The sequence below is a fragment of the Pistacia vera genome, unplaced genomic scaffold, assembly GCF_008641045.1.
Source record: "Pistacia vera cultivar Batoury unplaced genomic scaffold, PisVer_v2 Contig425, whole genome shotgun sequence".
NCBI lineage: Eukaryota > Viridiplantae > Streptophyta > Magnoliopsida > Sapindales > Anacardiaceae > Pistacia > Pistacia vera.
In genome coordinates this window covers 856,915-869,348 of record NW_022196252.1, presented here as the reverse complement: position 1 = coordinate 869,348, position 12,434 = coordinate 856,915, and the positions used below count along the sequence as shown (strand labels likewise).

Genomic DNA, 12,434 nt, shown 5'->3' with positions numbered 1-12,434 from the left:
ATGGAATGTTGACCAACCAAATGTTTGACCGACACTTGGGGTATGCTTCTCACATGTGTCCATGTAATTTTTAAATCGAAAACTTTTTGGTAGTGTTGATAATTTAGGTTATGACAGGAAATTGTGGACAAGATCTACACATCTTGACATATCGGATTTCAAGTGTCTCGATTCCATGTGGTTTTTCTTGTATTCCGTATGAGCTAATAGGCAGAAGGTTCTGAAATGGATTAAAAAATAAGGACATATTCTCTACGAAATATGTGTTCATTCCCATTATATTATGGTTAGTTAATGTTTGCTGATTTTTATAAATGCAAGGTAATTTTCAATTCTATTGATGGAGATGCTATTATTGTATATTTCTGTATATGCAGGGGTCACTAGAGTTTGCTGATCTTATGCAACTTTGGGGAAGTAGCGCGATCAGAACCGAACATAAGCTGCATGTTATTGTTGGACTCACTTCGTTCGGCTAACCCAAGGAGGTTTCAGCCTCTGATAAGAAAGTAAGGTCTTCAAACAATTTTCAAGATCCTGCTCCACATTTTTCACTTGTGTTGGAGTATGTGGCCAATAATGCGGCTAATTTTATTTACACAACTTGTTCCAGGTTTGCCCTCGATATCACTGATGCTAAAACAACGACAGAAAAGACTAACCAAATGGTTGATATACCTCTCATGGTGCCTAATGTGTGTAGGGTTACACCCCACAGGGGTCACATTTTGGATTTTTGTTGTCATTTGTGTGTATGCTCACTGACTGACTAAATGTTATGTGTGTCCAGGTGCCCTAACAAAGGAACCAAACTGATTGCGGCTATTTTGTGCTTTATTATATATATAAGTTCCTCGAACATGCACCAGCGAAATTTTCCCTAATCGAAGGGTACCCGTACTTTGTAAGTGTTGCATTGTTCCATTGCCAGTCATAATTTTTTACATCATTTTCCATCAAGATACAACTGGTTATTTATTATGTCGTTGTGTAACTTGTGACTCCCCACAGATGAAAGAGGATTGGTTTAGGGAGGATGATGTCAAATCTTTTCGTGAGAAACTGTTGTTGGACGTCGCATAGAGTGAGGCAGTGGTAAACTTTTGCTGTCGTAATTGCCGATTGAATATAATATAGACTATGTCACCATTGATCATGACCTACCATATCATGGTCATGAATTGTATTTCCATCAGTAACAAGTATGATTTCTTGACTTGTATAGGGCTGTGAAAACAACACAAAAGGTTAAAGCTATGAGTAACGTGCATTTGGCTAAATTGTTTTATTGTAAATTATGTGTTTCCCTAACTGTTGTACAAAAAGCAGTTCATGTGTTACAAAATATAGTTTGAAAACAATTCAACATTGTGATCAAGGCACAATTGGAATATAAATGTTAGAAATTTTATATTAAAATATATATTACATAGAAATGTTTGTTTCAAACTGCTAAATTATAATAGTTTCATCAGATGTATGGATGGTAGGATGTGTTTCGGTATGGGCTGAAGGGGGTGTGGATTATGGATTGTGCTTCTGTGTTTGGAGAATTTTGGTAGGACTGAGTGCATTTCAATGTCTGGTATGTTGTTGTGAGAGGAATGGGTTTTCTGTTGTTTCTAGGTTGTTGTTTTGTGTTCTCTTTGGTTGTAGTTTTAAATTTTTTTGTGGCAAGAGTGTTTTAGCTAAATTCTCAAATATAAAGGGTCTGGGTAATTGTTATTTAGCAGACATATAAGGGCAAATGTGTCCGAAATGATAAAATATTAAGGGCAAAATAGGGTCAAAATTAAGATTACCTCAGTAATCTTATATTAACACCCCTTGGAAAGGTAATGTGATTACCCTCAATATTACCATTTACCAACAATAAACACTATTTGCAATAAAAGATTACGTAATATTTTATTACTTGACAACTAAACGAGGGAATCTTGAAAATTAAACTAAGATTACAGGATTAATCTTATATCACCCCGAACCAAACGCTACTGAAGGAAATATCAAGGCAACTGTCAACAGTAGCACATAACAAAATTTTGATTCTAGTAACCTCTCAGCATCACACTCATGTCATGCCAGAGCTCTTCAACTGGTTTCTGGACAAATAGGAATGCTCATGCACAAAAACCAAAATTATCATGACCATTCAAGAAAATATATTCAAGTTTTCTCCAAGTACAATGAAAAATACGTTCACATTACAGTTTCATATACTCATCAGTGTTTGCTCAAAAGAATTTCTGCTGTGCTATCAGCATTTTGAATACAAAACTACATAATTTGACAGTCACAAATAACATGAACCTCTCCCATCTTAGCAATTCAGTACTGAATCCCGAAAGTTCTGAGTCATGCATGATCCTTTTCGTTGAAGAGTACAAAGAATATCCCCGAGCTGAACACAAACTGATGATCCACTTTGATAAAATCTGCGAAATCATCAACTCTTCCACACCCCATCTATCAACAGCTAATAAGTTAACCTTCCAAAACACTGGGGGAGTTACCAGAGACAACACAACAATTGTAGAGAGGTCAATCATAAGCTATAACTTCACCTGTTAATTCAGTTTTACAAAGAATTAAACCCAAAAAGACAATGCTGAAGAAATCCTAAGCCTTGGACCGCCTAAACTCAAACCAGATCTCATAGTGATTAAAAAGCAAGCTATCATGTGTATGCTTCCCAATATATTCAAGTCCCAAGCTTGTGAGCCTCTTGGTACACTCCTCCCCTCCTAAACGTGAACAAAACTTTATATTATGTGACACAAAGATTCGCCCATCATAAGGTTTCAACTTATTAGCTAATCTCTCCAGTCCAACCCACACAAGTTTATCAGGCATATGAAGAAACACAGCACTGGCATATATCAAATCGTACACAACTCTGGAACCAAACTGCGTAAGATCCATATCCTCGCCTCGCACAATCAAAGGGCGCTTATTTAAAAGACCTTGAGCAGGAAGTTCATATCTGAATGCAGCCATTAATGAGAGCTCATCTCGCTCAAGGCAATGAAAGTGTTCAGGACTTAGATACCGAATAAAATGCAGGCCTACACGAAGCGTACCACACCCAATCTCAAGGACACGTGAATTGGGCGCCAAGTGACTAGCCTCAGCAAGGAACTCAAACACATCTCGACCACCTGCCCAGGGCTCCCCATAGTTGCTGTGATGCTCCTCCACAAGGAGCTCACCGGGGCATGGGAGGGCTGTGTGGTTGTTCGCTTCAGGCTCTTCATAATGTGATATGCCTTTGAATCTGAAACAAATCACACAAATCAGATCACAATCATAACAAAAGGACTACATTAATAATTGCTATGTTATCGGATCAAATCCCTAAATAGGCATACAGAAAACTTCTATTACACTAAACTGAAATATAAAGCGTTTAAATTAAGCATTTATTTACTTATTAAAAGAAAAAAAATATATACTGTTTTAATTTCTTGAAATCCAAGAAAACCGGAACTAATTAATTCATAATTAAATGACAAATTATTAAAAAAAAAAAAAAATCTACAATCCATAAAACTAAGACTCACTGGATGAGATCTTGAAGTTGCTGAGCTCTAGTGCGGGGATTAATCCCTTTTCTCAACACATTGTCTTGCATATGAAGTCCGTTTCGAGAGATCTGATCCTTCAGCCACTCAATGTCGGCTGCCGTCGGCGAAATCCGGTCTCCGGAGCGGTACTCTGTCGGCGGCACGTCAGCGGAAGAGGAAACGGCGGGGTTTGAGGCGGCGATAGGGCAGTTGCAGGTGGAGAGAGAGGAGAGGAGGAAGAACAAGAAGATGGCCGCGACGGAGAGCGTGAGAATGAGAACCGGTACGGTTATTACGATTCCCTTCTGTTGTGTTAACGCCATTTTTGTGATCCGTGGTTGAGTTTTGGTTGGGTTTGGTTTCGACTCCAGGCGAGGCTTGACTAGTTGATGAATGGATCAATGGACGATGATGATCTGTTTCGAGAGTGTGCTTGCTGGTGTCGTACGCCGTGCTTCGGGCTGGAACTGGATACCATAGAAGGGGATTTTGCCTTTTTTTTTTTTTCTCTTTTTTTTTTTTTTTTTCTTTTTTTAATTCTGTAAGATCGTTGAGGATAAAGGGTTGAACCGGTTGGTCCGTGACCCGATGGGTCAAAATTAATGTTGAAGCCCTACCCAAACATATTGCCTAATATTAAAATTTTAAAATTTATATATGTCACTTTTATTATATATATTTTAATTAAATTGTCTACTGATTATAAATGGAATTTGGATCAATTTGAACAAATTTGGGTAGAATCTTTATAAATCTATCCTTTTATCTACTATCTAGAGCTAATTATCAATTAAATAGTTTCTGAACAAGTATTCATAAAAAACCTCAAGTGATTGGTTTGATGGTTAAAAAGATTTATTTCCTTCATTGATATTTTAAGTTTGGACCTTAGGGTCACATATCACATTTATGGCTTATCTTAGAACATTAGACTTGTAAAGTATCAAATGAGTTCTGAGAACTAGTCAAAGTGCGCGCAAACTAGCTTAGATACTTCAATCACAAAAAAAAAAAAAAAAAAAAAAAAAAAAGAAGATGTTATTCATGAAAGGGTTTTACTTTATTTATCTCATGTTATTCATCGGCTTTATTTATTTTCATTCTTTTAGGTGTCTAAGGGTATGTTTGTTTTAGTATTTTGGATAGTATTTTTTATATTTTTAGAGTTTGGTGGGAATAACAAGGTAAAATTTAAAAACTAACAAAACACCCCTCTAGGTTTGCTAATTTACGAAATACCTTAATATATAAAATTTTTATAAAATGACAAAAACACCCTCACCTATAGTTGCTAGATTCCAACCACCATCGCCGGAATCTAGCGTTACGACGCATGACCGACCGAACTTGGCTGTTCGTGTGTCGATATGGCCTTTTTTGGCCAGATCCACCACGGATCTGGCTGAAAAAATGCTAGATCTACGGCCGTTTCTGGCCGTCGACGACCAGATCTGGCTGTCAGCGACGACCAAAGATATGGATGTCATTGACGACCAGTTACGGCCAGATCCACAGTGGATCTGACCGAAAAATAATAGATCGACACACTACTGGCCAAAGCCAGCAGATAGTATGCCATTATACCAGATTCCGACCACCTTCCGACAATGGTGGCCGAAAATATTGGTGGGTGGAGGTGTTTTTGTTAATTTTTAAACTTTTTTTCTGAGAGTGTTTAGTTAAATTAATAAACTTAAGGGATTTAAATACAGTTGAAGAAAATATAATAATATTTTAAAGATACTGAAACAAACAATTATTTTGAGGATAGGATTGGAAATAGGATCCCAAATAATGAAACAAACGAACCCTAAGGTATCCAAATCTATATTGGAGTCTGTCTAATTCTCAGGGTCACGGAACATCCTACAAACCCAATAGACTAAGATAATTGCACAAATGTGATAGATACCTTCTCTTGCGACTTGAATACAAGACCCCTTAGATATAACTAACGGATTGACCATCCGACCACAAGGGGAGAGGTTCGGCTTTATTGAAAAATATTAGTAATTATTAGGGTTTTTTTATTTCTTATTTTTTAGTTTTGAAATCATACAAAGAGATATATAATACTTTTCAATAATAACGAAAGCATTTCTTATAAAGCAATATCACAATGTTGTAAATTAAATAAACCCTTCATTGAATGTTGACTAACAAGTGATTAACATGAAAAAAGAAAGATCTAAGAGTTGGGAGAGCAAACTCTGCAGAAGAGATTTTAGTACATGTAATGAATCTCACCGAAAGACTGAAATCTTAAAAAGTGCTATTACTAATGATTCCAAGCATCATTTGGCAATTACAACTTACTGCAACATGTTAATGAAGAGTTAACAGTCACAATTTTTTACCTAAACAAACCTTCCTTCCTTCTTTTTTCTAATGGGATCATGTAAACGAACCAAAACCATAATTTACAGATCCCACCAAGCCTAAGAAAATCACCCTCTATCATATATCATCACACGCTTGTATATAAACTCCCTAAAACTCCACCATATCAAAACATGAACAATCAATCCCCCACCAAATGAAAACAAGAAAAGAAAATATAAAAGACAACGGAAACTAACACCACACATTTAGGAATATACCATATTTTATCAGTCTTGCCAAACAAAATCATTTTGCCATTAGATAAAATCAGACATCCTTCTTCGGTGGTAACTGAGTTTAACTCTTAAGTTTGGATCTGAAGAAGTGACCATCTTGCTTCGAGGCATGGAAGTTGTCTTTGAATCCAAGACTACACTTCTCGGACTCTCTGTGGTGTGACCATTTGCTTCTGAATATCTTGGTTTTTTGTTTGAACTTTGTAAGATTACTTTTAATCGAGAATCTATGAAGCTAAGGGATTGAGAACCTGAGAATAGTGCTGAACTTTTAGACCCAGTTCTCAAACTTTTTGACTTTGTACCAATGTCTCTTTCTGCAGCACTTTGCCTTTGACGACTTGCTACGGTGGAAATCATGAACCGAGGGAGAGAATTGCCTGTATTTCTTCTGATTATTTTATCGGATACTTTAGGGGTTGCAACTGCTTCTTTAAGATTTTCTTTAGGACTTGAAGGGATCATTTCTTCAGCTTTGATAGGCTGATAAGTGGTTGAGAGAAGCTTTTTCTTTTCACTTAATAGGAACTCAACCTCTTGCTTTTGATTCCTGACTTTCTGACACTCAACATCGGCTTCTCGCATCTCCTCCTCAAGCTGTGCCATTTTTTTCTCCCTCTGCTTTTTCAAGTCCTAGATGTAAACGATGATAAATATCAGAATTGGTTGCAAATTTTAAATGCATAGAATGCCGACTATTATGAAGGAACTCAAGATTCGTACCTCTGGTAGCTCTCTATTGGACTCTATCCCTCTTGCTCGCTTTGCAAAGTTCAAAGAGCAAATTGTCTCACCCACATCTTCTTCACAAGGGCTTACATGAACTACCATCAACACCTTTGAACCATCACCTACAGAAAATAGGATTGAGAAGCATAACTAAATTTCCAATATAATTATTGAAATAGTTCCACGGTATCATAAAGAGATCATTTTCATCATGTTTACTTTAGTATTGTAATGAGTTAAACAGCTCAAATCCACAGTGACAAAGAAGTCAACACAATAGCCGAAAAAAAGAAATGCTTCATGTAGATCCATGTAAACTCCGTTCAAACGCAATGTAGATCCAAGTTGATGGAATTTATCTTCTTTTGCAGTGTCAAAATGGAAATAATTCATGGTTATCACAAAAGTAGAGTTCACAGCCAAAAGGAAAAAGAATGAGCTGTTACCGAGAGAGTCTTTGAGGATCTGAGTTAACTTGCTATTTCTGCAACCAAAAAAATTAAAGTTAAGAGTTAGGAAACAAGCAACAATTAAACAGAGTTATCCTAAAAGCATAAAAAACTTGTAACCTCATCCCACTCCTAGCTTATAAAAAGAAGGGAAGGGATATGAAAGCTAAAACCAACTAAGAACCTACCGGAAAGGTACATGGCCTCTCTTCCTTCTTAAAGCTGCAATAACATCAGCCAGTGCAGAAAGAGAGAGATTTATGGCCCTTCCCTCATCAAGTGTTTGACCTGTGGCTCCTGTTTTCAGTACTCGCTCACTGCCTCCAAGATCAACCAACCAAATTTTGCTTACTTCTCGTTTAGCATTCAAAGTATCCCCATGGCGGAAAATGGTGATCCTTGTTAAGCTAGATATATGAACTAAACAGATAAAGTAATTATCAAAACAAATAATTCATCAACAAAATTCAAAACCAAACTCGACCTGAAACCCACCAGTGTGACCTGCTGGATGCCTCGTTAACATTAGTCCAAGAAGTTGATCTAACCCGCCTTCCCTTGTTGTACCAACATCGGGCCTTTTCAAAATCTGGGATTAGCACCTCTGTCAGGCCCTCAACTTCTACCATTCCCTTTGAATCTGTTTGAATGTTGAGATTGCTGCAGTAGAGTTTGCCGAATTACAATAAGCAAATTAAGTGAATGGCCTTCATTTTGATTTCAAAAACCTCTGATTGATTCTGGGCATTCAGGGAAATATAATTACCATTTTGTAACAGCTTCATATGCTTTACATACTGGTTTTGGAGCTAGTAGATCTCTCAGGTTACCCATGTAAACCTCCAACATGCTCATCGAAAAACTTACAGAAGTTGAATTATCCAAAGAGGCTTGACGAAAAAGCTCTTCCAGAGCTCGAGGAACAATTCCAGGCTGGTCACCTGTGCCATCCTGTAAAATCATCATGCCCCAACATATCAATGAAAAATTATCAAAGTTTCAACCATATGAATTCAAGAATAACATATTTTAAGCACTGACCATTGTAAATGTCTTGCCAGTACCAGTCTGGCCATAAGCCAAAACACACACATTGTGCCCATCAAGTGCAGATCTAAGAATGGGTTCAACCTCAACAAAAACATCCTCTACAGAGATTTTAAGCAGAATAAAGTCTCTTAGAGAGCTGGAAACAGAAAACATATACAATTAAACCAGGAAAAAAACACATGAAATCAGATGCTAACCTTGACTAGCTTCTTGATTAAACACCTTATCGAAGCCGAATTCTTTCTTGCTTCCAGCTGATCTAACAGCAATCTTCTCCAACCCAATCAATATAGGTTCACGGATTCTTCTGTCCATGAACCGGAATGATTTTACTCGACAAAATACTCTAATACTACCTGCAAATTAAAATCAACCTTTAAAACAAGGGCCAAGAAAAAGGTAAAGTTCCAAGCTCAATTAAACCAAAAACAATCTTAGTACCTTTAATATCTAAAATCTTGTTCAGTGCTTCTCTTCTCTTCTCATCCAAGGACCTCTTCTTCAACCTTAATTGCGCAAGTTCTCCTACACAATCAAATCAAACAGAAATTAAAATTCATATAATAATGACAACCATTGTTTACTATAATACAAAGTCTCCAAATTTGCAGCAACTTCATAATTGAACTGACATTCTGCCATTGCTTAGATAAAGACAAATGACCTATGGACCACATTTTGCTGCAACTGGTAGTTGAAAGATCTACCTTCAAGATTGGATATCGATTGTTCAAGCTCGGTCTTTTGATGTTCAGGAACAACATTGACATCAGTATAAATGGAAGGAAGCGGTGGTAAAGAATCAGACAAATCAGAAATAGGTGGCAACGCATCAAGGGAATCAGGGTTTGATCCCATTGGAGATGACTTCAAGTTCAATGACCCTTTTGCATCCTCTGAATGCAAAGAGATCTGCTCTTCCTCAGTTGAAATGAACATTCAGAAGCTAATAAAAGTAACTCCAACTCACCCAAATAAAAAAATGTTGACACAAAAACAAACAACAAACACTTTTCCAAAATTAGAATATGAAGCAACCTGCGGCTAGCTAACTCTTCTTCTGTTCAACAAAACCCCATAAATATACAACCTTAAAACAACAAAAATAGAGATGAAGTAACAATAAAGCTAAAAAGCAAAGATCATTGAACACAGTAACAAGAACATAAAACAAACAAAGGAAAAAACTAGAAAAACAAGCAGACTTTATGAGGATCAAGAAGTAAAAAAGGAGAGTAAAGATTATTCAAAAACCCTATAAAGATTTTAGAAACCCCGGAAGAGAGGAGAAGAGAAAACAATGTGTGTCGGAGTTAGTTTCAATGATTGAACACTCTTTGGACTCTGATTATTAGGAGGTGAAAGCGGATGTACAGAGTTTATTACTTTCATTTATTAATATTATATTTATTTCCCCTTTTGGGCCCTGTGGTTGGGCCCAAGTACAATAAGATCCAGAAAAATCTAAAAATAACACTTAAATCATCATCAGACATCAGTTAACAACTGTGCAAATATATATATATATATATATTTTTTTTTTAAGTTTGACCCCAAGGTGATTTGAGCCTAAAAAATCAATAAAAAGAACAAATCTTCTTGATCATCAAATCAATCCCTTGGATTTTAACATTAGACTTATGAGGTATTCAATGGACCCCAAGGATGAGTTGAGGTGTGCACAAACTAGTCCGAATATCTCGATCATCAAAAGAAAATAAATCCAATTCTGTTAATTTTATTTTCTTATAACTAATAGAAATACATAATCATTCTCAAATCTTTAGTAGAACTATTAGTTAACAGTCGTTTAATTTTTTTTATAATTATGTTAATATTTAATGTCATTTAAATAAGACAAGATTACAGATAATTTAGATTTTTACGGAAAAAAATTCGTAAAAATCTAAATTACCTCTAGTCTATTAATTTTCATATTCTTGTAATTAACATAATAATTATAAATTTTTAACATATATTGNCTTTAGTAGAACTATTAGTTAACAGTCGTTTAATTTTTTTTATAATTATGTTAATATTTAATGTCATTCAAATAAGACAAGATTAAGGATAATTTAGGGTGTGTTTGGTTTATTATTTTGAATAGGATTTTGGGAATAATATTGGATAGTTGAGTAAGGTTATGATTACAAGAATAGGATTTGAAAAATATGTGTTTGGTAGAGTATTTTGACCTTGATATTTGTGTTAAATATTTGATTGATATATTTTTTTATAAATGATTTATTAATCTAATATTTTGGTGCATTTTGTTAAAATAATGTATTATTATATATATAACTTATCAATTTACATTTTAATAATATTAAACATTTTATTGGTAATTTTGTCACTAGTAAATATTAAAAAACAAAAACTCATATTAATTTCAAGTACTAATTCAACTGTTTAAAAAAATCACATTAATACATATATGACAAAAGTAGTAATTACCTTACAATAATTCTTATACATATACTCCATTAACAACTACAACATGGTCCACTGTGCTACCCACAGTGCAATCGTTATGTTATCTCGTATAGTCGTCATGTTGTTTATAATACTTTGTTGCGGTTGACTCGATCCTTCTCCATTTCGGCCATTTTCTGCCCCGTTTTGACGATCACAATATACTTGCTCATTACCCATACTATTATTAGTCTGTTCGAAGATAGGGTCATCCATAGTGTACATTCTAATAAAATTATGAAGTACACAACATGCCATAACAATCTTCCCTTGTCTGTCCAACCGATTTTTGTTCATTCCATTCAGAATATGGAACCGTCTTTTCAAAACACCAAAGGTTCTCTCAACAACATTGTGTAGTGAAGCATGTCTGTAGTTAAACAACTCTTGTAGCCCCCTTCGGTTATGGCGGTGATCAGAAATATGGTAAGCCACTCGCCTATAAGGGGCGAGGAACCCATCTCTATTTGGATAACCCACATCAACCAAATAATATTTCCCTGTAATAATATGAGACATTTTATTTGAATTACAGGGCCTCAACAATGGAGCAAATACGCTATAAGATGTCAAGAAAATACTTATACCTGGTGGAGGATGTGGGAATCCAGAATTAGGATCATCAAGAATTGAATTTAAAACTCTTGAATCATGCGCAGATTCTTCCCATCCAGTAACGACATAAGTGAACATCATCCTAATCATCCTAAAGTCGCATACAACCATTACATTATGTGACAACATTCGTTTGCGATTCCGGTACCTATCGGCAAATTCATGTGGAACCGAAGCGTATACATGTGTGCCATCAATGGCTCCAATATAGTCCAATCATCAAAATTGAATTTTACTCATATTAACCGACTATCAAAATTAATAACACAATGAACTTAACTATCCACTAATAGAAAACATAATGAACCAGTACCTTAAAGAAAGGGTAATATTTTCGATTGGCTGATATTTCCCATGGAACATCATTGAAGTCAGATGGTCTAATAAACTCTGTCTTCAACTCACATATAGCCTCGCAAACTGCACCAACATGTCTAGAGATCGTCTCACTCGAATGTTGGAAATCCTTCATCATCATTTTGATTGTCTCGTTTTTTTCCAACGATTGTTAGAAATATCATAACTTGTTTTTCCAAACTCGTCTTCCTAGTTGGTTGCAATTTGCCTTGATCGGACAAAATTTCACATAAGTATGTAAAACAGTCTTTGTCCATGCGGCACTTGTCATAGATCCTGTCAGGATGACCATTGAGTACTTTCAACATGTACTCATGACCAATTAATACGGATGTATGTCGTAGTTGATGCCCAGTTGCTTCTAACGCGGCAACACCGCAGAGTGCAATGGTTATATCTATCAGTATTTCTTCTTCGTCATTTGTAGCACGTCGTCTTCTTCCTGTACGGCTAGATGACGCCATTTAGACCTGCACATTTGCAAAACATTGATCAACAATTAACAGTTGTTGTACTACTTAGCAAAATATAACAGTCAATATTTAATTCTAATGACAATCCAAAACGGGGTTGAAACATGT

General features: G+C 35.7%; 2 protein-coding genes across 2 annotated transcripts; both read right to left on the bottom strand.

The window, feature by feature from the left end:
• Window positions 1-2,071: 2,071 nt before the first annotated feature.
• Window positions 2,072-4,083, bottom strand: LOC116143046. Its single transcript, XM_031428469.1, has 2 exons — window positions 3,561-4,083; window positions 2,072-3,274 (listed from the first exon to the last, which is right to left on the bottom strand). Exons 1-2 carry the CDS (start codon window positions 3,884-3,886, stop codon window positions 2,620-2,622), a joined length of 981 nt encoding a protein of 326 aa, XP_031284329.1. The 5' UTR covers window positions 3,887-4,083; the 3' UTR covers window positions 2,072-2,619.
• Window positions 4,084-5,818: 1,735 nt separating this feature from the next.
• LOC116143054 (kinesin-like protein KIN-14U) lies at window positions 5,819-9,758 on the bottom strand. Its single transcript, XM_031428474.1, has 10 exons — window positions 9,117-9,758; window positions 8,851-8,934; window positions 8,607-8,765; window positions 8,401-8,507; window positions 8,126-8,310; window positions 7,855-8,019; window positions 7,548-7,766; window positions 7,357-7,394; window positions 6,905-7,032; window positions 5,819-6,814 (listed from the first exon to the last, which is right to left on the bottom strand). The coding sequence occupies exons 1-10, from the start codon at window positions 9,346-9,348 to the stop codon at window positions 6,203-6,205; spliced, it is 1,929 nt and encodes a 642-aa protein (XP_031284334.1). The 5' UTR covers window positions 9,349-9,758; the 3' UTR covers window positions 5,819-6,202.
• Between the last annotated feature and the right edge of the window lie 2,676 nt (window positions 9,759-12,434).